Raw genomic sequence first — 25,596 nt, forward strand, 5'->3', positions numbered from 1 at the left:
GCTCTCGCTGCTACGGCAACAGGCACGGCAGCTTATCACTGCTGAGGTGTAAAAACTGCAAAACCAGTTGACGTTTTGGTGTTATTAAGGTTTTATAAAGGTGTGCAAGAGGTTTAAGAAACTGAAAATGTGCTCTGTGATCAGTTGTGTGACCAGTCGACTCTGGAGAAGAGTGAGGAGACTGGAAAAGTGTGTGTTCCCCAAATGATTGCCAGTGGTACCTGGAGGTTATTAGCTGTCACTGGGTGAAAATGGTTGCAAAGAAGCTGCTACACTAAGAACTTAGTGACTGCTTTAGCTGCTAGTAGATAGGCTGTAGTTTCTCACGTTCGTCTGCAAGTACTCAACCAGCAGTAGTAAAATTGAGAAAGTATGACATAAACCAGAAATAGAGACGGTTCACCCTCATAGTAAAAGTTGTGCCTCAGAGCTGCAGCTGACATGTTTCGAAAGGAGCAACTTCTTTAAAGGCTAACCATCTCATTACTGATTTGTGTCACACTTTTGACTGATTCACTGCAGCTCAAAGACAGCTGGCCAGTATTTGTAGAAAAGTCAGTCGGTTTCATACAAACTATGCTAGTTACAAAGCAATCACACAGAGGTGTACTACCAGTTGGGAAATGCACCTTTTTCCTTAGAAACAGTTAGCATGGGGACACTGACCAGTCTGCAGGTCTGTGTGTTGAGTGCCTTATTCATTTGTGTGTAACATGATTAGCGGTCACATGTCTGCAAATACTCAAAAGCATCAGAAGTCTTTTTGCGGCCTCAAGTATCGCCATCTGGTGGCCTTGAGATAGAATGCAGGTTTAATGCGCTTCCCAGTTGGCTTCAATATTTTCTTTTAAGATTAGCATGTATAAAGATGAGGGGGAAGTTTATTGTGAATGAAAACGCCTCCAGCTGTTCAGTAAATGTAAAGTTACTGAACAGCTGTGGCTGGAAAAGAGTAAGGCGTTCAGAAGCGGAGACAGGGACTGCTACAGAGAGGCCAAGTACAGGTTTACTAAAGAAGTGGACATTGCCAAACATCAGCACTCTGAGAAGATGCAGCAGCAGATCTCAGAGAATGACTCGGCCTCTGTGTGGAAAGGTTTTAGGAATATTACAAACTACAAGCCTAAAACCCCCCACTCCACTGATGACTTGCTCTTAGCCAACACCCTTAACAACTTCTACTGCCGTTTTGACGAGCCATCAGGCAGCCTTCACACCTCCAACGACCCCAACAATAGAGGCACTTTGGACACTCATTCCCCCACCTCTCCCCCCTCCATAGAGCCATCACCACCTTCAAACTGTTCACCTGCAACACCCGCCCCCTCACCCCACACAAAAGAGGATTTCACACCACCTCCTCCGACCACAACTCTTCATATTCATGAAGCAGATGTGAGGAAGCAGTTTAGGAGTCTGAATGCTCGGAAAGCTCCCGGCCCAGACGGTGTGTCTCCTGCCACCCTCAGACACTGTGCAAACGAGCTGGCCCCAGTGTTTTCTGGCATCTTCAACTCCTCACTGCAGGCATGTCATGTGCCTGCCTGCTTCAAGTCCTCTACCATAATCCCTGTCCCCAAGAAACCTAGGATCACTGGACTAAATGACTACAGACCCGTGGCTCTGACATCTGTGGTCATGAAGTCATTTGAGCGCCTAGTTCTCTCCCATCTCAAGACCCTCACGGCCCCCCTCCTGGACCCCCTGCAGTTTGCATATAGAGCCAACAGGTCTGTAGACGACGCCATCAACATGGCCCTACACTTCATCCTGCAGCATCTGGACTCCCCAGGAACCTACGCCAGGATCCTGTTTGTGGACTTCAGCTCTGCCTTCAACACCATCCTTCCAGACCATCTCCGAGACAAGCTTTCCCAGATGAATGTGCCTGATCCCATCTGCCGGTGGATCACTGACTTCCTGACGGACAGGAAGCAGCACGTGAGGCTAGGAAAGAATGTCTCGGACTCCCGGACCATCAGCACCGGCTCCCCTCAGGGCTGTGTTCTCTCTCCTCTGCTCTTCTCCCTGTACACCAACTGCTGCACCTCCACCCACCAGTCTGTCAAGCTAATCAAGTTCGCAGATGACACCACCGTCATTGGGCTCATCTCGGACGGGGACGAGTCTGCCTACAGGAGGGAGGTTGAACGTCTGGTGTCTTGGTGCAGCCACAACAACCTGGTGCTGAATGCCCAGAAGACAGTGGAGATTATTGTGGACTTCAGGAAGCACACAGCCCCACTCCCCCCCATCATCCTGACTGACACCCCCATCACCTCTGTGGACTCATTCCGCTTCCTGGGTACCACCATCACCCAGGACCTGAAGTGGGAGCCCACCATCACCTCCGTCATCAAGAAAGCCCAGCAGAGGATGTACTTCCTGAGGCAGCTGAAGAAATTCAACCTGCCAACACGGACGATGATGCAATTCTACACTGCAATCATCGAGTCCATCCTCACCTCCTCCATCACCGTGTGGTACGCTGGAGCCACTATCAGGGACAAACAGAGACTGCAGCGTGTTGTGCGCTCTGCTGAGAAGGTGATTGGCTGCAGACTCCCATCTCTGCAGGACCTGTACACCTCCAGGACACTGCGGCGTGCAGCCCGGATCTCAGCTGACCCTTCTCACCCTGGACACAGTCTGTTTGACCTGCTCCCCTCAGGCAGGAGGCTCCGGTCCATTCGCACCAGAACCTCTCGCCATAAGAACAGTTTCTTCCCCTCTGCTGTTGGACACATGAACAATAACCACATGATTGTCCCCGCCACTAACATATGACCCTACGCTGTGTCACTGCATCATTTCATGTTTGGCACTGATCACCACCTGCACTCATGTATATATCTTTCTACGTAGCACTCATAATTCTTATTCTCATGTATATATCTCATGTATATCTCATGCACATATCTTTCTTTCTACATAGCACTTTAATTCTTATTGTCTGCACTGAAGCACCGCAGCAATTTCCTAATGTTGTAAACCTCAACATCTGGCAATAAACCCATTCTGATTCTGATTCTGATATGGTCACCCATGGAGCGCTCTTCGTCTTAAAGCAGTGATGTCCTTAATGCGACTACACCTACCAGGTGGGAAAGTCAGGCCACAAAACTGCATACAGTTAATGTTACACTTGATTAATTTCTGACTTCTTAAGTTAACACATCTAGTTTTAGTTAACTGTAATAATCCTGGATGCTGGCTTGAGCCTCACATTTGCCTGGAGCCTTTCTGTGTGGGGTTTGCACATTTTTCCTGTGCTTGCATGGGCTTCCTCAAGATACTCCAGCTCTCTCCTACAGTCCAAAGCCAGCGGGGCTTCAGCCAACCCCCCGAAATCCCACATCCGCCTGAACACACGGCAGCGGCCTTACAAGTGTCAGCTCTGCGATCAATCCTTCAATGACAATGTGATCTTGAAGAATCACATCCCCTGTTATCACACGGCAACTCCTGGACAGAAAAACGGCAGCGCTGGTGGTGCTCTGGCTAATGGGACAGAGTGACTGTGGACGAGGAGGAGCAGGAGAAGGAGGAGGAAGACATGAAGCAAAAGGAGATCTAGTGGGAGAAGAAAAATTTGACTGCGACATTGACCCAGCTGAAAAAAAAGGAAAAAGTCCAATAGTAAAAACAGTAGTAAGACCAACAACAAATCAGGATATTTGAAACAATGAACTAAAAATACTGAGCTAATGATTTATTCAGAAACAGCTTAATGTGTCTTTTACATCCCCTGGCTAGCCGAAGAGATAGGAGGGAATAACATAAAGTTAAAATAGTGAAAGAGGAGTCAAGATGGCATTTTTAAAGGTTTATTTTCTGCTAGTTTAAAACTTTGGTTCAGACTGACATTTAACTCAAGGGAGAGCTAACGCCAACATAACAAACAAAACATCCCTAACAGAAAATAAAAGGAACTTGCCCAATGCCAAAGAAAACAAAATATACAAAGATAGCCAACCTAACCAGCACATAAACAGTAGAAAACAAGGGATTACGTTACAAAAGCAATTCTCCCCTACAGGCAGTCTGAACAAAGTCACATAAGGCTAAAAATACAAATCAAAGGCATGTGAGCCTGCACATGTATGGCAGTGAAAATGGCCAGAAGGCCCAGAAACACAGCTTCACAAACGTTATATAGGGATCTGCCGATTGCTGATTGACTTGATTCAAGCAGCAGCACCCAATCAGGACAGAGAAGGCATTATTTCACAAAGAAAAAGCTATCCTCCTGGGGCATGTAGCACACAGGACCAGACTGTTTTCCACATGTGCTTTTACACTGGAAATATCCAGTGTTTTAATACCCATATTAGAAATGCTGTGTAACAACTGTGTTAAAGGCCACCATACCAGTTATTATAGTTTTCTATTTTCTGATTACTTTTTAAATACCAGTTATTATAGTATAGTTTTCTATTTTCTGATTACTTTAAAAAAAATCATTTCTTGATTTTAATATAGCTTTGATTGTTTGAAAATGTCTAGTTTTACTTTAGTTTTTTTTTTTTAATAGTTTCAGTGTTGGTTTTAGTCTTTTTAATTTTTAATTTGTGGAGCTGTGCAAGTTTTCTACCTAAGTGACGAGAAATGCCAGCGTCATCTACTTGTTAAGCCGGGATACGCTGGTCGCCAAACCAAGCGAACCCAGCCAGAGAGCCACGCCAGTTCTGTTAGCACAACATTCGCTTACTTAGCCATTAGCCTGCCATTGTTGTTTATGTTAAAATGTGGCAGCTACAGCAAGCGAGCGTTAAAACGTAACGCTGTCCGACCACTTCTACAACTGGAGGGTCACATCTGTAGCCCAGCATGTGCTCCGTCGTTGGTTGTGATTCGTGGCGACACAATGTGCAGCGGTTCAGGCTACCAGAGGACCCGGAGAGGAGACTGGAGTGGGTCCTGTTTCTGTTCGAAGTCAACAAGCAGCGACTAAAAGAATCGTCCTGGACTGATATCACTATTTGCAGTGAACACTTCACAGATGACTGCTTCGTGAGCTTGGCTCTGAGTGGCTCGGTGCAGCTGAAGCCCGGTGCTGTCCCCTCACTGTGGGTCAACACAGAGCCAGAGGAACCCGTGGAGAGCCCACAGGATGAGGTAAGTCAGCTGAGGGATCACCTGTTGCTGGACTTCACCGGATCTTTAAAAAACTGCTCCCAAGCCAGCTTCCACGTTGCTTTGCGTTATACCTATATACTGTGTATTACGGAAAGAGAAACTGAGACGTGTTTACAAAATAAAAGCGACTTTCAAATGAATGTGATTTCTATGTTAGCCCACACCACACGTTTAGTCTGGCATAAATGCCAAAATACTATAGAAAATGAATTCATTTCAAAATTAAACATAAATAATGAAAGCTGATTTATTTTTTTAATTAAGATTTTAAGTCGTGAACAGCCATTACAGGTGAACGTCCTGTTTCCACAGACTAATTTTATTTTAGATCCACAGTACACACCCTTATCGAGTTACTCAGTCAATATCAATCAATAAGTCAGTTTGATTTTGTATTTCAAGGTAAAGAGACTTTACTTTTTCCACTATCCATCTATTAGAAGGAAAGATTTGCTTCCACAGACTAATTTTACTAAAGATCAGCAACATCAAAAGCTATCCGAAATTGCGTATATGAATACTGTTGATCTAAAGTATATTAAGTGACATATTAACTATTTTTAATGGCTTTACACGGTGTTTGAATTGCAATTCTAAGCGTGGCTATTTTAAGACAAGTTTATCATATTTCAATATTTCTGTTATCTGCAATTTGATTTTTTTTTTCACATAAATTTTTGTTTTGTGTTTTATTATTGCTATTTCATCAATGACAGGCTCAATTTTTTTGGTTGTTGAAATGAGTCACTTGAAGAGCAATTTTACTTTGAAATCCATACATTGATGGGTATAGACAAAAAACGCATGCTTGTTAACTGTTTGTGGCTTTGTTTGACTGAAAGCTTTTGTGTTTTTTTGTGATTTTTGTGTAGGAACCTGTTACCACCACAGATGCAGATAGTCAGTGTGATGACCTAGAATTATGTAAGAGCTCTACTTGTTCCCCTGAAATAACAGAATGCCCCTTGAGAGGTAAGAAAGTGTCCATATCACACCATTAAAAATCTAAAGTGTGACAAAGTGTTGTATTCAAGCCTGTCCCCCACAATGTTTCAGATGCTCTCACTCCTGAAACTCCAGACACAGATTCGAACCAGGAATTGTAAGTTCCACATTTCTGAGCATGTTTGAAGATGTGACATCATGACGCGTCTGACTGTTTGTATTCTTGTGTTTCAGGCCTGCACTTCAGAACGACAAATACATGGTGAATGAAAATTGCCTCCTGAAGGTGTTTGGCCAAAAGTGCCCAACATGTGGAGACAAACTCCAGGCAGTGAAAGTAACCTATGGGGAGCTCATCATCTTGAAACAACGATGCCATAAGTGCGACTACAAAAACAAGCGGAATGGTCAGGTCAGTGCCCCTCTCCCTGCCGCTGAAGATGGACGCCTGACAAGAGGCACAGAGGGAACCCCAGAGACCCAGCTGGTAGGTTTAACCTGATTTACTGTCTACTAAAGAAAACTTGGTCATCAGAGAAGTTTGCAATGTGTTTATTTTATGATTCCTAACTGGACTTGACTCATAAAAAGTTTAATATGACATATTTCATTAAATATCATAGACTAAAAGATAGCTGTATCCGCCGTAATGTCACGCATTATGGTTGGGATTGCATTGGTAATGCTTAATGATATGAATTGAGATGCTTATTTTAGCTAGCAGAAAGCAGTCTTTCAAAAAAAGTGTATTCAAACAGCTGACTAGAGCAGCCTACCTGTCTTTCAAAATGGATGCAATTTTGAATTATAATGTAACCAAAAACAATAGTTGTGTTTCACTCTGAAGTACAGACTTCTTGGATGGGTTATACTATACAGCAGGATGTAGCAGGCGCCCCAAAAGGAACACGCAAGACCACTAACACAGTGACTCCAATTAGCAGATGTGACGCCGCTGCAGACACCAACGGGTTTACAGCTGCCTGTGTCAGCACACTCAATCAAAGTGGCCACGCCCCTAACCCTTACTATTCACACGGATTAGTTATAAAAAATTCTCCCACTTGCAGATGTTGTAAACGAGAAAACTATCCATAGAGATCAAAACCGTTTTGGTAGCAGTCTGTAAAATTATTTTGAATTCTCTAAAGCCGGGTATTTTAACTTAATTCTCTCAGAAAGATGCAAATTCTGCATCTCTATTATTCCATTTGGAACAAAAAAGTATCTGTTTTCTGCTTTTTGTGTCTTTGCCCGCGCTTTTGCTGAATTGCAGTTTTAAAAAAAGCACTTATAGAAATGATACTTTGTCCTTTGCTTGCACCTCTGTCTTAGTCATTTTTCATGAAAACTCTTTGCTGTACAGGCTTGAAAAAGTTTCCCAAATGCTACGTTGCCATTCTTGTCATTCACAGTCAGCGCTAAGAGACGACAACGCCGGCGCTGTGGCTTTGTCTGAGGCCGTCACTTTTAGCGATGAAAAAAGCGATCCTTCAGACGACGAAGAGGAAGGCAATAGAGGTGGGATGAGTTCAGATGGGGACTGGAATCCCACGGAGGAACTTTTGGTGGCTGACGAGCTCACAAAGGAGTCTGAGGAGGAAACCGAGGATGAAGGCGAAGAGGAAGATTTTGAATCCCCGGGTGGCCTCGAAATTAATGAGTTGTGCACAGAGTGCGGACGTTTTTTCCTCATCCTGAAGCCTCACACATGCGAGCACAAAATAAAACCCTACTCCTGCAATATCTGCGGGAAAAGGTGCGTTTCTGAGATTGCTCTAAGAAATCATAGCGAAATCCACGACGAAACGTACGAGCATCCTTGCAAGTATTGCTATGTCACCTTCAAAACCAGGGCGGACAAATTTAGGCACGAGCTGACCCACCAGGATAAAAAAGATCCCTTTAAATGTCCCGACTGTCCAAAGACATTCGCCACCAGTAAAGAACGCCGGAGCCACCTGGCAAAGCACAGAGTCTCGAGGGAGTTCAAATGTGGAGTCTGTGGGATTGACTTCAAGGACATACATCGTCTCAGGAGGCACTCCGTTGTGCACACAGGACTGAAACCGTACAAGTGTTCGGTGTGCCAGCGTGGCTTCAACCAGACGAGCCACCTGAAGTCCCACATGCGTCTGCACACCGGGGAGCGGCCGTACAAGTGTCAGCTCTGTGACATGTGCTTCAACCACAACGTGAGCTTGAAAAGTCACGTCCAGCGTTACCACACGTCCAGCTCTGGACTTCAGCAGATGGATAAAAGGGCAAATGATGCTAAGAGGAACAAGAAAAAGAGAGACGTGAACTCTGAGTTTGACAGTGTGAAAGTAAAACAGAAGGTTCAGAGGGAGAGATCAATGAAGCCGAAAAGTAAAAGGAGAAGCACGGACAGGCCCAGAGGAATCAAATCAAAGGTACAGAAGTTAAAGAAAACAGGCTCCGGTGATGAGGGGAGCGAGGACAAGCAGTCAGGTAGTGATTTATCCTTTGACTCGACAGAAGAGGAGGAAGAAGAAGAAGAGGAGGAGGAGGAGACATTGGGAAGGCGACCAAACGGTGACAGTGACTCTGATTTTGACCCAGAAGTAGAAGCAAAGAAGAAGAGGTGCAGCAGCCAGAAGACTGTTAAGAAACGGAGAGAAAGATCAAAGAAGGGCCTGGTGGTCTGAAGTCTGTGGTTTTTGTTTTTTTGTTTGTCTTTTTTAATGATGTAAAAACAGAAGGATCACACTACACAGCCACTATTGATATAATTCAGTACATGCATGAAATCGTTGCTTTATAGGGAGTTCCACACTGTTGTTTGATTTTCCGAAGCCTTTTTATCTTAACAGATGTGGAGGTGAATTGCAAACAGATGGAAGCTGATCGAACGTTATGGCACTGCTTGCCTGAAGAAGAGCAAGTCAGTATTTATTCAGAATCAAAATGACGCTAATGTAAGAATGAACTTCCATTGTTTTTATTTTTATCACTACATACAGTCAGTTTCCAGTCTTATATTAGCTCTGCCACAACATGTGGTTTTTATTTGATGAGAAAACCTTATTTTATTTAATCTTTAAATATGATATAAGTTTACATTATGACATTTATAAAGAGAAACTTCACAATTATAATTTACAACTGAGGAATGCAAGGAGGTCCTACTTCTCTGACATCATCACTAAAAACAGCCATAATGCTCGGGTCTTATTTTCTACAGTTGACAGGCTAACAAACCCTCCTGTGTCAGTGGCAGCTGAACTTCATTCGACCATGGCCTGCAATGACTTTGCCAAATTCTTCACTGAAAAAATCCAAAAAATTAGACAAGCAATTGGTACATCAACAGCAGATCCAGGATATGTACTGTGTCCACCAAAAAACTGTTTAAACACCATGAAACAGTTTCAACCTATTAACAGCAAAGACCTGGAGGACATCTTAGGTAAACTGAACTCCTCCTCCTGCTGTTTAGATGTCCTGCCAACAAGTTTTTTCAAAAAGGTCTCAAAGACTTTAGAGTCAGACCTGTTACAGATCGTCAACTTTTCTTTATTATCAGGTGTGTTTCCAGAATCACTAAAAACTGCTGTAATCAAACCTATACTGAAAAAGGACAATCTTGACAAGACACAAATGAACAACTACAGGCCGATCTCAAATCTCCCGTTTTTAAGTAAGATCATTGAAAAAGCAGTTTCTCAACAGCTCAGTTACTTCTTAAAACAGAATAATTGCTACGATGCCTTCCAGTCAGGTTTTAGACAGAACCACAGCACTGAAACCGCTCTGACCAAAGTGTTTAATGACATATGTCTGAATACAGACAGTGGAAAAATGTCAGTCCTAGTTTTACTGGATCTCAGTGCAGCATTTGATACAGTTGACCACAACATATTACTCAAACGACTGGAGAACTGGACAGGTCTTTCAGGAACTGTACTAAACTGGTTCAAAACATACGTAGAAAACAGGAAATACTTTGTATCAATAGGTAACTTCACATCTGAGCAGACAAGTATCACATGTGGAGTTCCCAAAGGTTCCATCTTGGGACCCCTTCTGTTTAACATCTACATGCTCCCACTGGCACAGATTATAAACAACAACAAAATAAACTATCACAGCTATGCAGATGACACACAAATATATATCACAATGTCACCAGGAGACCGAGGCCCTGTACAGGCTCTTGGTAAATGCATTGAGGAAATCAATGACTGGTTGTGCCACAATTTTCTCCAGCTAAACAAAAACAAAACTGAGGTAATAGTCTTTGGCGCCAAAGAAAAACGATTACAGGTCACCAGAGAACTTCAATCTATACATCTAAAAACCACAAACCAGGCGAGAAATTTGGGTGTAGTGATGGATGCAGACCTAAACTTAGAAAAACACATTAAGACAATAACAAAATCAGCTTACTATCACCTCAAGAATATATCAAGGATAAAAGATCTGATGTCTCAACAGGACCTGGAAAAACTAGTCCATGCATTCATCTTTAGTAGGCTTGATTACTGTAACAGCATCTTTACAGGTCTACCTAAAAAATCAGTCAGACAACTACAGCTCATTCAGAACTCTGCTGCTCGAGTCCTCACTAAGACCAAAAAAGTGGACCACATCAGTCCAGCTCTGAGGTCTTTACACTGGCTGCCTGTCCGTCAGAGGATAGACTTTAAAGTTCTGATGCTGGCCTATAAAGCTCTGAATGGTTTAGGACCAAAATACATCAATGACCTCCTGACCCAGTATGAACCATCCAGATCCCTCAGGTCATCTGGATCCGGTCTTTTATCAGTTCCCAGAGTCAGAACCAGACACGGAGAAGCTGCATTCAGCTTTTATGCTCCATATATCTGGAACAAACTCCCAGAAAGCCTCAGATCAGCTGAAACACTCAGTTTATTTAAATCCAGGTTGAAGACTCACCTGTTCTCAGCTGCATTTGAATAAAGCACCAAATCCACACTTTAAGCTTAAATTTCAAAACTTACATTTAACTACTGATTTTATCTACTGTTCTGATTTTATCTGTTTTGATTTTATATACTGTTGTTTGTTTGTTTGTTTGTTAATTAGTTAGTTAGTTTATTTGCTTGTTTTAATCAATTTTAAATCATGCTTTTTATTTGTTCTTGTTTCTAATGTCTCTGTAAAGCACTTTGAATCACCTTGTTGTTGAATTGTGCTATACAAATAAACTTGCCTTGCCTTGCCTTGCCTTACATTTTGAAAATGTAACAGAAAATGCAGAAAACTCAAAAGCTTAATCTGAGAGTCTACAGGCCTCAGTTAGGATGTTAAATGTTAAAGTTCATGAGAGTACGATTAGAAAAAAGACTGAGCAAGTTTAGGTTGTTTGGAAGGGATGCAAGCAGAAAGCATCTGAATAAACAGCACGACTTCTGAAGCAAACAAGGCCAAAGTGGAGATGTTTGTCCATAATGCACAGCAAACATGATGGTGAACCCCAAACACAGAACATCAGCTCAAACATCCCATACAAACTGTCAGTCACGGTGGTGGAGGCTGATGATTTGGGTTTGTTTTAGAGCTGGGCAGATCAATCTAAATATCGATAGTATTGACATCAACACTGGTACTGGATCGAGACTAGCATGATGGTATTGGTACTTTGTTTCTATCCCCTAAGTTCATTGCACTGTGAAAAATGTCTGAAGCTTTATGTGATAATTGAGATTTAAACAACAGAAGTTGACCCAAGTTTCATCATTCATGAAAAGTTGAATGGTTCGTTTGCTATATTAACTAATTATCATGGAAAGTAAAATCACAGTGATTCATTGTTCATTAAAATGTGTTCAGAATTTGCAAATTGATGATAATTCATCTTAAAAATCATGACACTCCCCTACACAAGCTGCCTTCTATAAGTTCGGTATCAGTATCGGTATCTGCATTACTGGCCCTGTAGTTACCTCATATCAGATCATAGCAACATCTGCAGTATTGCACAGCACTAGTTTGTTTTGCAGCCACAGAAGCTGGATACCTTGCAGTTAAAGTGCTGACCTTAGAGAGGCCAAGAAACGTCAACGAAGAGAAGCAGCACTTAAGGAAGAATGTGCCAAAATTCCTCCACAATGATGTGATTGTGATCGATAAACTCATACAGACAACAGTTACTTCAAATTGTTGCTGATAAAGGCGGTTCTACGAGCTACTGAATCATGAAGCAGACTTAGTTTGTCACAGCAATGAAAACGTCTGTATGTAAACTCTGATGAAGTGATACAGAATATTTTAAAAGAAATACCAGTGGCTTTTTATTTTTAAGTTTATTAGCTGCAAATGATGATGATTTATTCATTATGATAAACTTTTTTGATTTGACCATTATGTCTAGCAAAACTAGAACTATGGGTTCGTAAAAGTAAATAAAAGTCTTTGCTTGTTTGTTGAAGCACCACTGAGAAACTAAATATAGTGATTTACTGAAAAAAAATGTCCAGCAAAGGTGTCCAGCTACAGTTTTGAAAGTCTGCAATCTTTATCCTGTCATTTACTTCATGTTATGTGCTTATGGAAGATTACATTAAATAAGTCAGCCTGATGGTTAAAATCAGCAGTGCACTGTCATGTGTTTAGTACAGCTGAACAGTGGACTGTTTGGGGCTATCTCGCAATTCTTGAATTTAAATTGTCAGGGTGTGTCTGGGTTCAGAATCCCCACTTTGATCAAAAACCCTGAATGAATCCCTCTGCCTACATGTTTATCCTTTTTCTCTCTTCCTGTGTGTGTGTGAGAGAGAGAGGGAGTACGCCAGAGCTTAAGGTTGCTTCAAGGCCCATCAAGTTTTTCTGAGAGTTGGTAAAACTTCTTTAGCTTTTCTCTGGTGGAAAAGCTGCCAAGGCTGCTTAGTGGATTAGACCCACTGATGGCTGGCAGATCTAAACGTAGCCTCAATATTTGGAAAAATGAACTAAAAGACTAAAAATTTCTTTACTGAGATACAAAACTTCATACTTCAGGGCTGCACTCTCAAGGCAGTAAGGGAAGCTGCAGAGATTATATTTAGTAGAGATTAAAAAAATGGAAATAGACTCATTTGTCATTTTATTAGGTACACCTTGCTAGTTCAGGGTTGGATCTCTTTGGAGCTGCCTCAATTCTTTGTGGCAATGATTCAACAAGGTGCTGGAAGCCTTCCTTAGATATTTTGGGTGAGTACAAATGGCTCTCACTAACTAAAAGAAGACTGCAGCAAGCTAACATGATAGTTTACCCAAGCTTGAAACCATTAGTTTTCACCTCCTGTGTCAGCCTGACCCTCTTGTCATGGCTATTGCACAGAGATGTGGTTGCTGAAGTGTGGCACAAGCTTTGTATCTTCTGAGCAACGGGTTAAAGATGTATGGAAAGAATGATTTCTGCTCCGTTATAATCAAAAGACGGTGAACTGCAGCAAATATCTCCGAAACTGCAGCTCACACAAAAACGACCTGAAGACAAACACCTATACTTCGGGTAACGTAGTGCCCTGACAGTCCCAGACAACCACTAGATGTCATCATTGTGCCACTAATACTGACTCATTTTTCACAGTGATCACACTGCAGCCATCCCCCCAGCGTGATTACTATGGTAACTGTTACTGATACTGCAGTACATGTGCTGGCCTGCTGAGTGAAACCTCCATCCCTACTTCTTCTGCATCTTTACCACTCTTCTAATGTCCTTTTCCCAGGGAGCTAGTGTATTCTCTGCAGGCTACTCCTCACTGCCCCACCCCCCTGTGATCACTTGGTCTTGTAGATGTCTGAAAGCCACACCTCAAAGACCCTGGGAGTATTACACAAGAGCTAAGATGCCCTTGTCAGAGCAAGCTGCTGATGCTTGCAAAATTCATGCACCCTGTCATTTACCGTGTCACAAGGACATCACTGCATAGAAATCTTCCACCATTTTTCCCTCTCTACTTTTTCATTAGGCCCCTCTGTCTGTTTTCTCTCATTTTATTCTGGCGCTCTCTTCAGATCTCTCTCCCCGCCTTCCTCTCTGGGTGCGATGATTTGAAGCGGGTCTTTTTAGGATGTCAGTTAAACAGCCGGAGCTGGCCTGACTGATGCTTTGAGGCAGGCTTGAGACGAGGGGGCCACAGTGAAAATATCTGTTTTTAGAATGCTTGCACTATCTGTGTGAAGATATTATTTATTTGGTGCTACAAATTTGCTCTGTAAGAAACTGCTACCTTTATTGCTGTTCATTTCTTCCACAGTGTAAACCAGAGAGATGGGAACATTAGGAGAAAAAGGCAAAAAAAGTAAGGTCCATATCCACTCATAGCTGGAACTCCTATATAAGTGTTTTGCTTTTATAGCTTCAGTATTTGCTAAAGAAATCAGATTTGGAAATTGGTTTCTGCACAGAGGAGCCCAAATGCCATAAGCCAGACAGATAGGAATCCACCTGGGCCAAATGACATTTTCTTGCTTACCAATTCCCAGACAGCATTACTTGGTTGTTTATTGAAATGCACTTGGCCTTTTGGACTGTGCTCCTTAGTGAGCTTAGCTCAACTGGAAACAGGAGGAAACAGCTAACCGCCCGACTGGCACCACCTCAGTAATTATTATAGTAGTTTTGTTGGAAATAAAAAACTTGAAAAATGACAGTGTGACATTTCAGAGCAGTTTTATGTTTAACTTGAAGTAGTATTTTATTTACATGGTGGAAAGCGAGACTGACTGACAGCAGAGCGTTTATTTTCGATCTCAGGCAGATCACAGGCTGCCTTTGCTTAAGTGAAAAATGCTCGTTTGCTAGCTTATCAAGAGCTAAATTCAAGTATTTGTCATATTTGTTCAATATGAGGGAAGCAACAAATAAAATTAAAAAGTATTGCCAGTTTCCTTTTAGAGATGAAATTCTCGTAAACCTACAAACATTTTTTAGTGTAGCCGCTATTATCCAATCCTTCAACCTGACCATTATCAAAGTAATGTTTGTTTATTTGTTAAGCCACGTATCACTGATCTATAGATCGCTGAAGAATAAAAATAAAAAAGGCACTTAACTCAAGGGATGAACCACTGTTATACTTATACATGACAGATAACTTCGCAAAGAATCCATCTGAAATCTTTACACAATTTGTTACTAGCAGCCTGTCACAAAGAATATAATTTGTTTCCATTTATTTAGTTAAATCTAATAAAAATGCCAAAGATAACACAGTTTGACAGACATAAAATCATATTTGTGTTCCAACAAGTGATTCCCAAAGAGTCATTGGTCAGAAACTATGCATGACTCTGCAGGGTGTGCAGGGTGTCCTTATACGTTTTTGGAAACTGGACAAGTGGATGACATAAGAAGAAGTGGCAGCCCTCCTATCTAGATGGAGTGATGAATCCCAATTTGAAACTTTTGGTTCAGATCATCGTTAATAAGTACAGAGGAGGTCAGGAGAGCGACAGACAACAGTGAGTGTCTACAGCAATCTGTAAAACACAGTGGAGGCTCTGTTGTGGTTTGGGGCTGCATTTCAACCAGTGGTTTTGAAGAGCTTGTCAAAATTGATGGAATTATGAACGCAGAAAAGTGCCATCAGATTCTGTTCTGCCATGCAATGCCATCTGGAATGCATCTGATTGGCAACAGCTTCATTTTTCAGCGTGACAATGATCCCAAACACACTGCCAAAGCAGTAAAAGCATACCTGGATGGAAAAACACTGTGAACACAAGCTCTGTTTTTGTCTTACATACTGTGTTTGTGTGCATGTTCTAGTTAATGTCTGCACCCGTTTCCCGTTTTCTTGGCAATTTTTGGCAACATTTTCAAAGAATTAGGAGGAGGCTCAAGACTTTTGCACACTCTGTCGATGTGTCATTCAGCCTCCTTTCCCTCCTGTGGCCTCCTATCTCCACAGTGTGCACAGATGTCTTCCAGTGCTGTGGTAGGACCGTATTAGTCTTTTTTCACTAGTACCTACTCGGCTCAGAAAATGTGATGTCAAAAGACTGCATGCCACTGATTGGCTAGTCTGTGGTGTCACGAGATGATTTCATTACATCCTGATGTCAGTTTTTAATCATGACTGTCTAGCTGGTTAGCACAGCTTAGCTGTGTCTTAGCTGGCTATAGCTTTGCATTCATTTTCAAAACATGAGACCAATTTAAGTCGTTAAGCAGTACAGAAAGTGAATAAATGCAGTTCCTTAAACATCAAAAAGCTGCATTATGTAGACTGTCCACCTCAAATGGTTAAAGATTCCTGGAAAAATTTTTTGCTGTTCATCTGCTCGGGTTTTGGCGGACATGTTTCTCTGTGTGGCTCGTCCTGTGAAAAGTTTCACAGCAGCAGCTTTTGTTGTCATTCACTGCTTTAGAGCGGCCTTCTTTCCGCAGACACAAAGGGCTGTCACAGAGTATTTATCAATCACAAAGCATTTGTATTCTGTTATTTATCAGCACCCCCTCCCTGTGCAAAATTACCTCCATCAGCAGTGCAATCACTCGTCTCCCGCTATCCAGCCTAACTGACTGGCACGTATTAGCTCGCTCGCTTGTTCTGTCACAGTAGTGCTGCTTTGTCAGTCCAAAACAGCGGGGACTGAGTTGTATGTCAAGGATGTCGGAAAGTTTTCTCCCTGCGTTGGGAGATGTGTTAGATCTTACTCAGAGATGAGCATAAATTTGAAGGGAGAGGGACCCACATATCCGCACTAATGTCAGTTTGGAACTTAAACCCACATTCGGCGCGACTCTGAAACATTTCATAGCATCTGTGCGCGTGTCAAGTTGTCAACTGTGTTGTTTACAAAAGAGAAGCATGTGCCTAAATATATACGCGCGCATTCGCTCGCTTGTATTCGAACGAACAGCTACTGAAAGCAAATATTAAACATAAAGAAGCACATTTTCTTTTCAGCAACGCCAGCAGCTGAAGACTAAACATTACAGCAAGACATACTGTAACAGTCAACAGTTATGCTGTTGTCTTGTTGTTTTATCACATCTATTTGTGTCTGCATAGACTTCGAACTGTGACTGAAACATTTAATCACAGAGCGTTCGTTTAAGTTTTATGCTGCATTGTGAAGCAACAAGAAGATCGTTGGAGGCTCACACGGATGGCTGCACAGCTGATTTCCTTTAGCGCCAAGTTTCCAGTGTAAAAGTAATGATACCTGACAGATAATATCAACATACAGGAGCTGCAGCATATTGCATTCATTCAGCATCACCTCCGTCTGTTGCTCTCCTCAGCAGGGATAAAACCCTCCGACACCAGCAGATAAGGAAATGCTCTGATAGAGAACATACGCAGCATTAGAGTTACTTTTTTTGTGACTTATTTGTAATGGAACAAAATGTACGTGCAGAGGCATGCAAACTAACGCAATCTGACACATGAGAAGAGACAGAAAAAAATGAGTTGAGTTATAACTCCTACGCAATGCTGAGGTGAAAAATTCTGCCAAAACCTCAGAGAGATCTGTCACAAAAAACCATATTTCCCCTCTTACTTTTATTTAGGAGCGTCAGTGTCTTAAAGGTGTTGCTCTCATTTCAGTTGATTCATTGTTTTAAAGTCTCCTCAGTCAATTTACAGCACAGCGAGTGACCTCCCACCTTTTTTCCCTCAGTGTTGCGCTAGAAAAATGTAAGAGATGTGGAGCAAAACCACACAAACTTTCATTAGAATTAGCCCTCCTTTACATTTATTTTCTGGATACACACCTTTCATCCCCTCTGCAGAGTTTGAGGCCCTGAAAACTGCTTGAAATTTGAATTAGTTTTAATCTTGTCACTTCGTGACAAGCTGTGACACTGCCAGCCTGAGACGAAGACATTTTAGTGCTCCTTCAAATCATAATAGGTGTGCTAGAATTTGCCTGCCTCAAAGTTCCCTGCAGGATCCACGCTGTACAGGAGAAAAAGCTTTCATGTGCCTGTTTGCTTTGGGATCGAGCTGGTTAACATGTATGTGTATCACACAAAAGACAGCTCGGTGTTGTTTATACATTTGTGTTTCTAGCCAGGCCTGCTTAAAAATCAGCCTAGTCTCATGAAAACAAAACTGCCAAACAATATTCACCACAGTTGGCTTGGTTACAAGACAATTGTCTCTTATTCTCTTCGTCAAACCCCCCGTCAAGTAGTTTTGTTACATAAACTTAATGAAATGGGCTGGAATATTTTTGTGCTTTTCTCTACCACCCACATTTACTTTTTCACAGATACTGTACACTTTATTTTATGCTTTATCTACCTATCGTTTACATTTAACGAGTAATAAAAGAGCCTAACATGCATGTCTTTGAACTGGGAGGAAGGTAAAACACCCACATTGGTACAGGGAGAACATGCAGACTCCACACAGAAAGGCCCCGAGGCCAAGAGATCCAAATCCAGACCTTCTTGCTGTATGGCAATAATGCTAACCACTACACCACCATGCTGCCCTGAGGCAGGATCCACACACAGTGGCTGTAACTAGCTATGAGGTTACCTCAGGTATTTTATTTTTCAAAACAAGACAGTAAAAGTTAGCATGAATCTATGTATAATGCTCTAGGTTTCTTTTACTTTGAAAAGCTGCCCTACAGTGCCTCTGACTGGGTTCTGTTTATGAGTTCGTTTAAAAAATCACTCATGACAAATGTTAATCGGTGTGTTTAAGTTCAAGTGGTGAATCAAAGGTAACGTAGGGCAATAACCACCAGGGACCTTTCCCACCTGATTTCTTACATTTCAAATTCCAATGTTGTTATTGTGTTTTATTTCATTGTTTTATGCACATTTCTCTTCCATATGTCTGGATACAGTGTGGGAAATAACTTTTTGATTCCCTGCTGAGATTGAATTTGCTCACTTACAAATAATATAATGTAAGTGAGCATATAGCTATAATTTTTATGGTTGTTTCATTTTAATGAAGAGAGAAAATAGCAGTGAATGTGATAACTGTTGGTGTGATTATTTGCAAATAGAAGAATTGCAGTCATTATTGAAGAGAATACTCCTGACGTCCAGATCTATTTACTCTGCTTTACGTGGTAAATCTTTGTGAAAATAGTCTGTTACAAGTCAATGTGTCTGAGAAGCTCACTTCTATGCAATGATAGTGATACTGAGGTGAGTTGTTGAGGATAAGCTCTGCTGCTAGCCTCTGTTAGCTGAAGTTAGCCTCTGTTAGTCAGCCTTAGTGAAACTTCGTTTGAAGTGGATCTGACGTTGTTGGAAACTTCGCAAATGAACATACAATGTGAGAATGTAATCCAAATGACTGTCAGTGGCAAAGAGTGATTTTTAGGAGACTCAAGCCTAAGATAGCTATCTTAAAACCAGCTGTTGTGGTTTAGCTGGCTCAGCTGTCTGGAGATGGCGGGTCACATGTAAAGGTTATAGATAATTGCAACAATATTGGGATTAAATGAGCATGTTTATGCACATTTTTGTCCCAACTCATCTGAACTGAAGTTGTGACTTCAGTTCAGATGAGGCTTGAAGTGAAGAAGACAAGATTTTGTCAGTTTTTGGAAGATGTAATTATCCATTAATAAATGCATATTTATGAGTAAAATTGAAATTTTCTATCAAATAACCTCTAAAAATGACTGACTATACCTTTAACACACCGCAGTGGTGACAGAGCTGCCGTGCAACATGCTTGCTTGCAAGCGCAAGCAGCTTTGGGGTTAATTTTCACAGAAGCCCAGCTTCCTGGGCCTCTGTGATGCTGAAATTTGAATACATTAAATTTCACATGTCACAAGGTTATGGTCTTTCCCCCTTTTTCTTTAAGATCAAGTAGACGCAACCAGACTGAAGGATCTCAGCAGTTATAGGATGGATTGCCATAAAATTTTGTACCAACATTTATGGTCCCCAGCAATGAAGCCTGCTGACTTTTTCATTTAGTCCCACCACTTTAATGCTGTTTTGAGTGGTCAGTAAGACTAGAAAAGCTTCATAAAAATGCAGTCCACTTACCATTTTAACACAAGGCTGACATTTTAGTTTTACTACCACCAAGAAACTGGATTTATTTCCCAAGAGATGTGGGGTGATTTTAACATTTCCACCTTTCTATGAGTAATTGTAATCCCCTCCAAAGGGTGCATATTGTTAAATCCCTCCCCCTACATAATTAGTGTCACAGTTACCATCAATTTCCAGCATACCCAGTGGTCCTTGTGTACTTTCAATGCATGCCTATACTGTTCTTACAGATTAAATTATTTTTACAGCAGCTCCTTGGTTGAGTCAACTCTCCCCTCGTGTTCTGTTGAAGATAAAAGACTGAGTTGGAGTACACTAGTGTTCTTGGCAAGCTCCACCGCTTTGCTGAAAGAACTGCATTTGTAGCCCGGGACGCGCACATGATTTAAAAAAGACAGCCAACATGATCAACAGACAGCAGGTCATCTATCACTCGGGTTAATCATCATCCTTTTAAACCCAATTGTCTCTCTATTGATTCTCCTTTCATTTTATAAGTCGTTAAATTTGTGATGGCGCTTTGATTAACATTATATCATTGAAATTGTACACGCTGTTATCACTCTTCACTTCTGCTGCTCTATCCCTTTGTTTTATCCTCACCCAGCTTACATAACTTACCTCATTTGTTCTCTCCTAGCTCCTTTCCTCCTTTTGATATTGCCTTTACTTGCTTTTACTCTCTCCCACTTTCCCTTAACATCTTCATTACTTTATTTTCCCCCTCTCTGGATATATTTCTGCCCTGTCTCACGCATCCCTGCCCTTTGTCCTTACTTCCATACCTCTGCTTTGCCAGCCAAGAAAGAGGTAATTGGATCTGATTGAAAAAAATAGACATTTGTTGGCTCTGCCGCTCTAAGGCGGCACATCTTACTCTGATCAAGGATCTGTGTCCGCTTGTGTCTCCAGATGAGTTAGCAATTTAGAGGTCATGAGAAGGATACTCCGCAGGAATCATGAATATGTATAAAGGATCATTTGCTTTTAAAGAAGGGCTTGTCAGGCTAAATACCACCACTGAGTACAGATAACAGTGCAGAAAATGGCACAGCTTTCTTTCCATTTCACTGCAGACCCCTAAACTGCAAAAGCATGCTGTGCCTACTAACCTTTCAAGATTATAGTAGAAAATATATTTCTACCAATTTGGTATTATAAATATATACTTTTGCTTCAAACAAAACAATCAGCGAAACTTTCAGATGTTTTACTTATTTGGGACGGTTAGAAAATAGTTTCTCCCAGATGGTATTGGCGTAAATGGCAATGCAGAAGAAACAGATGCCAAAAAAGGGAAAATACTCAATGTATGCTGGTAAAATTGCTCATTTCCAGTAGCATATTTCAGTTTGCCTGTGAATCATGTCATGAATGTTTATAGAAGACATGAGTTATAATGAAAAGCTTGAATACTATTTGCTCTCAAATCACACCCTTGAAAGGTCCATGGGTCATCTCTTTTCAATGAACCCCCAGTGAAGTCACGGTGATGACTTTAAGCACAGAAACCGCTGTCCCACTGTGCAGAGAGCGAGAGGAGAGAATATGATACATCAGACACGTTACGATGCCGGCAGCTGCAATTCTATCAAACTACGGTGCCATTAAACCAAGGACAAAGTGTACATCCTTCTCAGTGAAGTCCATTCACAGATCATATAAAGGGATATATGGTGTGTGTAATAGTGTTTGATAAGTACTCTAAAATGATTATCATTGAACCAGCCTGACCTTATTGGCATGGTTTTCAGCACACCTGTCTCATATGAACTGTTCACGCGTTTTGGTTTGAAAAGGTAAAAGTAAACTTGGAAAGTTTGGTTCAAACGGCAAAGTTTAAAGGTTATAAAGTAAATTTTATATTATGTTATACAAACTGCATGAACTGCTTGACTTCTATATGACAGATTATTCTCCAGTGCTGTTGCAAAAAATATTTCACCTGAGTGCGCTGCATAAACAGCACACAGCTCCCAGTGGTTTAAAATAAACATTAATAACACATGTTGGGCTGAAAAGATTTAAATATACGGACAGATTCTCTTTTAATTATTTTTTTAATCATCAGTCAGAATTATTGATATGCTGTTTAAACTCCTAGAACCTGAAAGACAGTGGTATTGTAGAAGTAATAAGTTGTGTCCTTACATTTTAATGTGATACGTCATTGGGCCCGGTGCCATTGAAATTATGCAACGGCATTTGTGGTTTGCAAAACAATACGACCACCACTATTTAATAGAGCCACTTTATTGGGTATACCTAATCAAAGTATCCACAGACTGGATTCAAACTCACAACTTTCTTGTTGTGAAGTGACAATGTTAACCTCCACACCATCTAATCATTTGCTTGTTACATGTAAATATGTAATCAACCAATCACATGTCAACAATTCAATCCCTTTAGGCATGTAGACATGGTTGAAAGTTCAAACTGAGCATCAGAATGAGGAAAACGTGATTTAAATGTCATCCACACAACTGTCTCCAGGGATTACTTAGAATGGCCTAAAAAAAGAAACTGTCCAATTATCTGGGTGGAAATTTCTTGATGTAGTCGTGGATCAGAGAAGAATGATCAGACTACTTGAAGCTAAAAGGAAGGCAACAGGAACTCATTTCAACCAAACTATGCAGGAGAGCACTGTGAACGCACAGCATGTTGAACCTTGCAAACGTTGGTTGGTCTGATGAGTCTGAATTGTTGCTACAGTGGTTTTGTTGGGTGGTAGGGTCTGAATTTGGTATAAACAACATGGAAAGCACAGACCCTTTCTGTCTTTTATCATTGGTTCAGGCTGGTGGTTGTGCTGGTGATGTGGGGGATATTTTCTTTGCACACTTTGGGCCCATTAAAATCAGCTGAGCATTATTTCAACACCACAGCCTACCTGAGTATTCTTGCTGACCGCATCCAAACCTTTACAACCACAGTGTGTCCACGTTTTCCAGTAGGAGAACACGCCATGTCACAAAGCACAAAACATCTGAAGCTGGTTTCTTGAACATGGCAATGAGTTCAGTATACTCAACTGTCCTCCAGAGTCAAAAGATCCCAATCCAGTAAAGCGCCTTTGGGTGTAGTGTAGCAGATTCACATTGTGGATGTGCAGGTCTGTGTGGTGTTATCATGTCAGTATAGACAAAGATCTCCAAGGAGTGTTTCCAGAATCTTGGGGGATTAACTAATTAGAAACAAACAAAACTATAACTCTGGCTTCAACTGCACTTAGTATAACACACTAAATCTTTACTTTGAATGTGGTACACCTCTGCTAGTAGTCTCAGCAAGTGTCATTATTAGCACATTTGATTTAGCTTAAAGCACCACCGTGCTTCAGTGGAGCCTCACAGAGCTGCTGGCATGTCTTTGGAGACTTATTCAGTCTGTTGGAAAAACAATGGAGGCACCAGCTGGTGAATTTCAGAGACAACCTGCATATAAAATATGGACACAACCACTCTGATGTCTTCCACCGGTTTATAGACTATTGTTTTGAATCTACACACTGAACATGACTGGACCCACCTTTCACATCAAGCAGCACTTTAAATCTTATTAGAGTTTAAAAGGTTGAGAAAGTTGTCAGATAGATTGGAAATTAGCCACAGAGACCCAAAGTTTATTTTTCCTATACAAGGCTGTAAACATCTTTGTGCCATGAAGGTGAGCATTTTATTGTGAAAGTCTTGTCTTTCGCTTTCAGAGCCAACCTCACGCAACCCTCCGAGCTAGTTCCCTATTAGCTTTATTTTTGAACCCTAGACGCTGCTGCTTTTACAGAACTCTACCTACTAAAGCTGAAGACTTAAATGGTGACTGAATTTAATTAAATGATAAAACTCTTTATCATTTGTGCATTTATTTGAAAGTCTAGCACTGATTGCAATACTGTAGCACACTGCAAAACTCTGAAACCTATACATATTCAAACTCTCACATGGCTTTCTTAATGGAAAGCAGCTTATTATGCATATGAGTGAAACCAGCATATCTGTCACCTCAGCTTTGAGTGACAACATGCAAAACATTTCTGATATTTTCTGAGCAGACTAATTAAAAACAAAAAGGCCTTCTGCCTAAAGCACGTCAGACCTATAAACAAAGAAGCCAAAGAGGCAAATACAAGCTGGTACACTCACAGTCCTGAGTGATTGGCATTGCCTGCAAATGACTGCCCCGTTTAGCATATGAGAGTTGCATCAATTCCTCCTGCCTCACAAGTCATCCTTGCAACACACAATATGCTGACGCACAGCAATGAATCCAACTTGAGGCTGTAGAGGTAAGATGTAGAAGAGGGAAGGAGGGACTGTGCTTGAGAAAAACTGAGAAGAGGAAGGCGACAAAAAAGAAAGTAATGTTTGAAATTATAATTTAGCTCTCCCCACTCTTGGAGCCTGAAGCTCAGTGCTGCCTGCTCGCACTTTACCATTTGCTACTTTGGCTCTCTTTCAGTCTTGTTGGAGGCTGCCTCTTGTGATGAATCCTGAAGGTAAATTCCTGTCTGTTACACCAGCTCCTAAAACCCTGTGTGAACAAGTCATGCTGATGACGAGGCTGTTTGTGCAGAAGCCTTTGTGCACATGTATGTTTATAACAAATCTCTGAGTCCTTGTGAACTGCAACTACAACCCATGTTTATTTATATTTATGCCATAAGAGGCTTTTTTTTTGTTTCGGTTAATTTTTTAGATTATGCACATTGTTGGGGGTGGAGTAAATGATCTGTGACAACTTGAAAACTACTAGTTTTTTTTTTTAACTGACAAAAAAAAACATTAATATGATTAAGAGCTTGTTGTCAAGAAGGAGGAGAGAGCAGACGGGCTAAATTAATACTTTTTAAAATTCTGCTTGGATTCATCTCCTGCATTAAGTCAGGTAGGGAGATAAAGGGTATCTCTCGCTCTCACACACACACTTTTAAGCCCTGTCTTTGGCTGTGGTGCATCCTACAGGAATATCTAAGATGTAAGTTGAGACACTGCCCAGGGCAAAGTCTTCACTGTATAGCGCGTCAGTCAGAAAGTGAAACATCACAGGATTTTCTGTAGCAAATGTGAAGAAAGTGTAGGAGCCTAACGAAGGGATGGAGATAAAAAATGAGCCAAGAGAAAGGGAGTGTGTGTGTGTGTGTATATATATATGATAAAACATACAGCCCATTATCTTTAGCAGAAGGTACCTTCAGGACACAGACACACCCACACTCACGCACATTTACATTTGGCACACAAGTACACTGGATACTGTTACTGTAGCACCAGTGCAGCTGGACACAGAGATTGATGGGCTCCTTGCTAAATTCAGAGAAGGTGCCAGGGGCATTTAGGGCAGACATACTCTTTCTGCATCTCTGTCACATGCGCACACTTTGCTGTAGCACCCCCATTAATGGTGGGGAGATGGGAAAAGATGAAAAGCAAAGAGACAAAAGGAAGTGAAATTACTCTGTGCACAGTGAAGGGAGGAGACCATGGTTGGTCCTTGCCATTTTTTTTGTCATGATCATTTTGTCACTTTTCGTGGATTTATTA

At 41.4% G+C, this 25,596-nt stretch overlaps 1 protein-coding gene across 1 annotated transcript; it reads left to right on the plus strand.

Annotated features, from left to right (window-relative positions):
- The first annotated feature begins 3,866 nt into the window (after nt 1–3,866).
- Nucleotides 3,867–10,383, plus strand: LOC309693163 (uncharacterized protein). Its single transcript, XM_082512167.1, has 5 exons — nt 3,867–5,118; nt 6,012–6,111; nt 6,196–6,241; nt 6,319–6,571; nt 7,500–10,383. The coding sequence occupies exons 1-5, from the start codon at nt 4,831–4,833 to the stop codon at nt 8,751–8,753; spliced, it is 1,941 nt and encodes a 646-aa protein (XP_082368293.1). The 5' UTR covers nt 3,867–4,830; the 3' UTR covers nt 8,754–10,383.
- Nucleotides 10,384–25,596: the final 15,213 nt, after the last annotated feature.

This window comes from Aulonocara stuartgranti (assembly GCF_965226115.1).
Source record: "Aulonocara stuartgranti genome assembly, chromosome: 18".
Lineage (NCBI taxonomy): Eukaryota > Metazoa > Chordata > Actinopteri > Cichliformes > Cichlidae > Aulonocara > Aulonocara stuartgranti.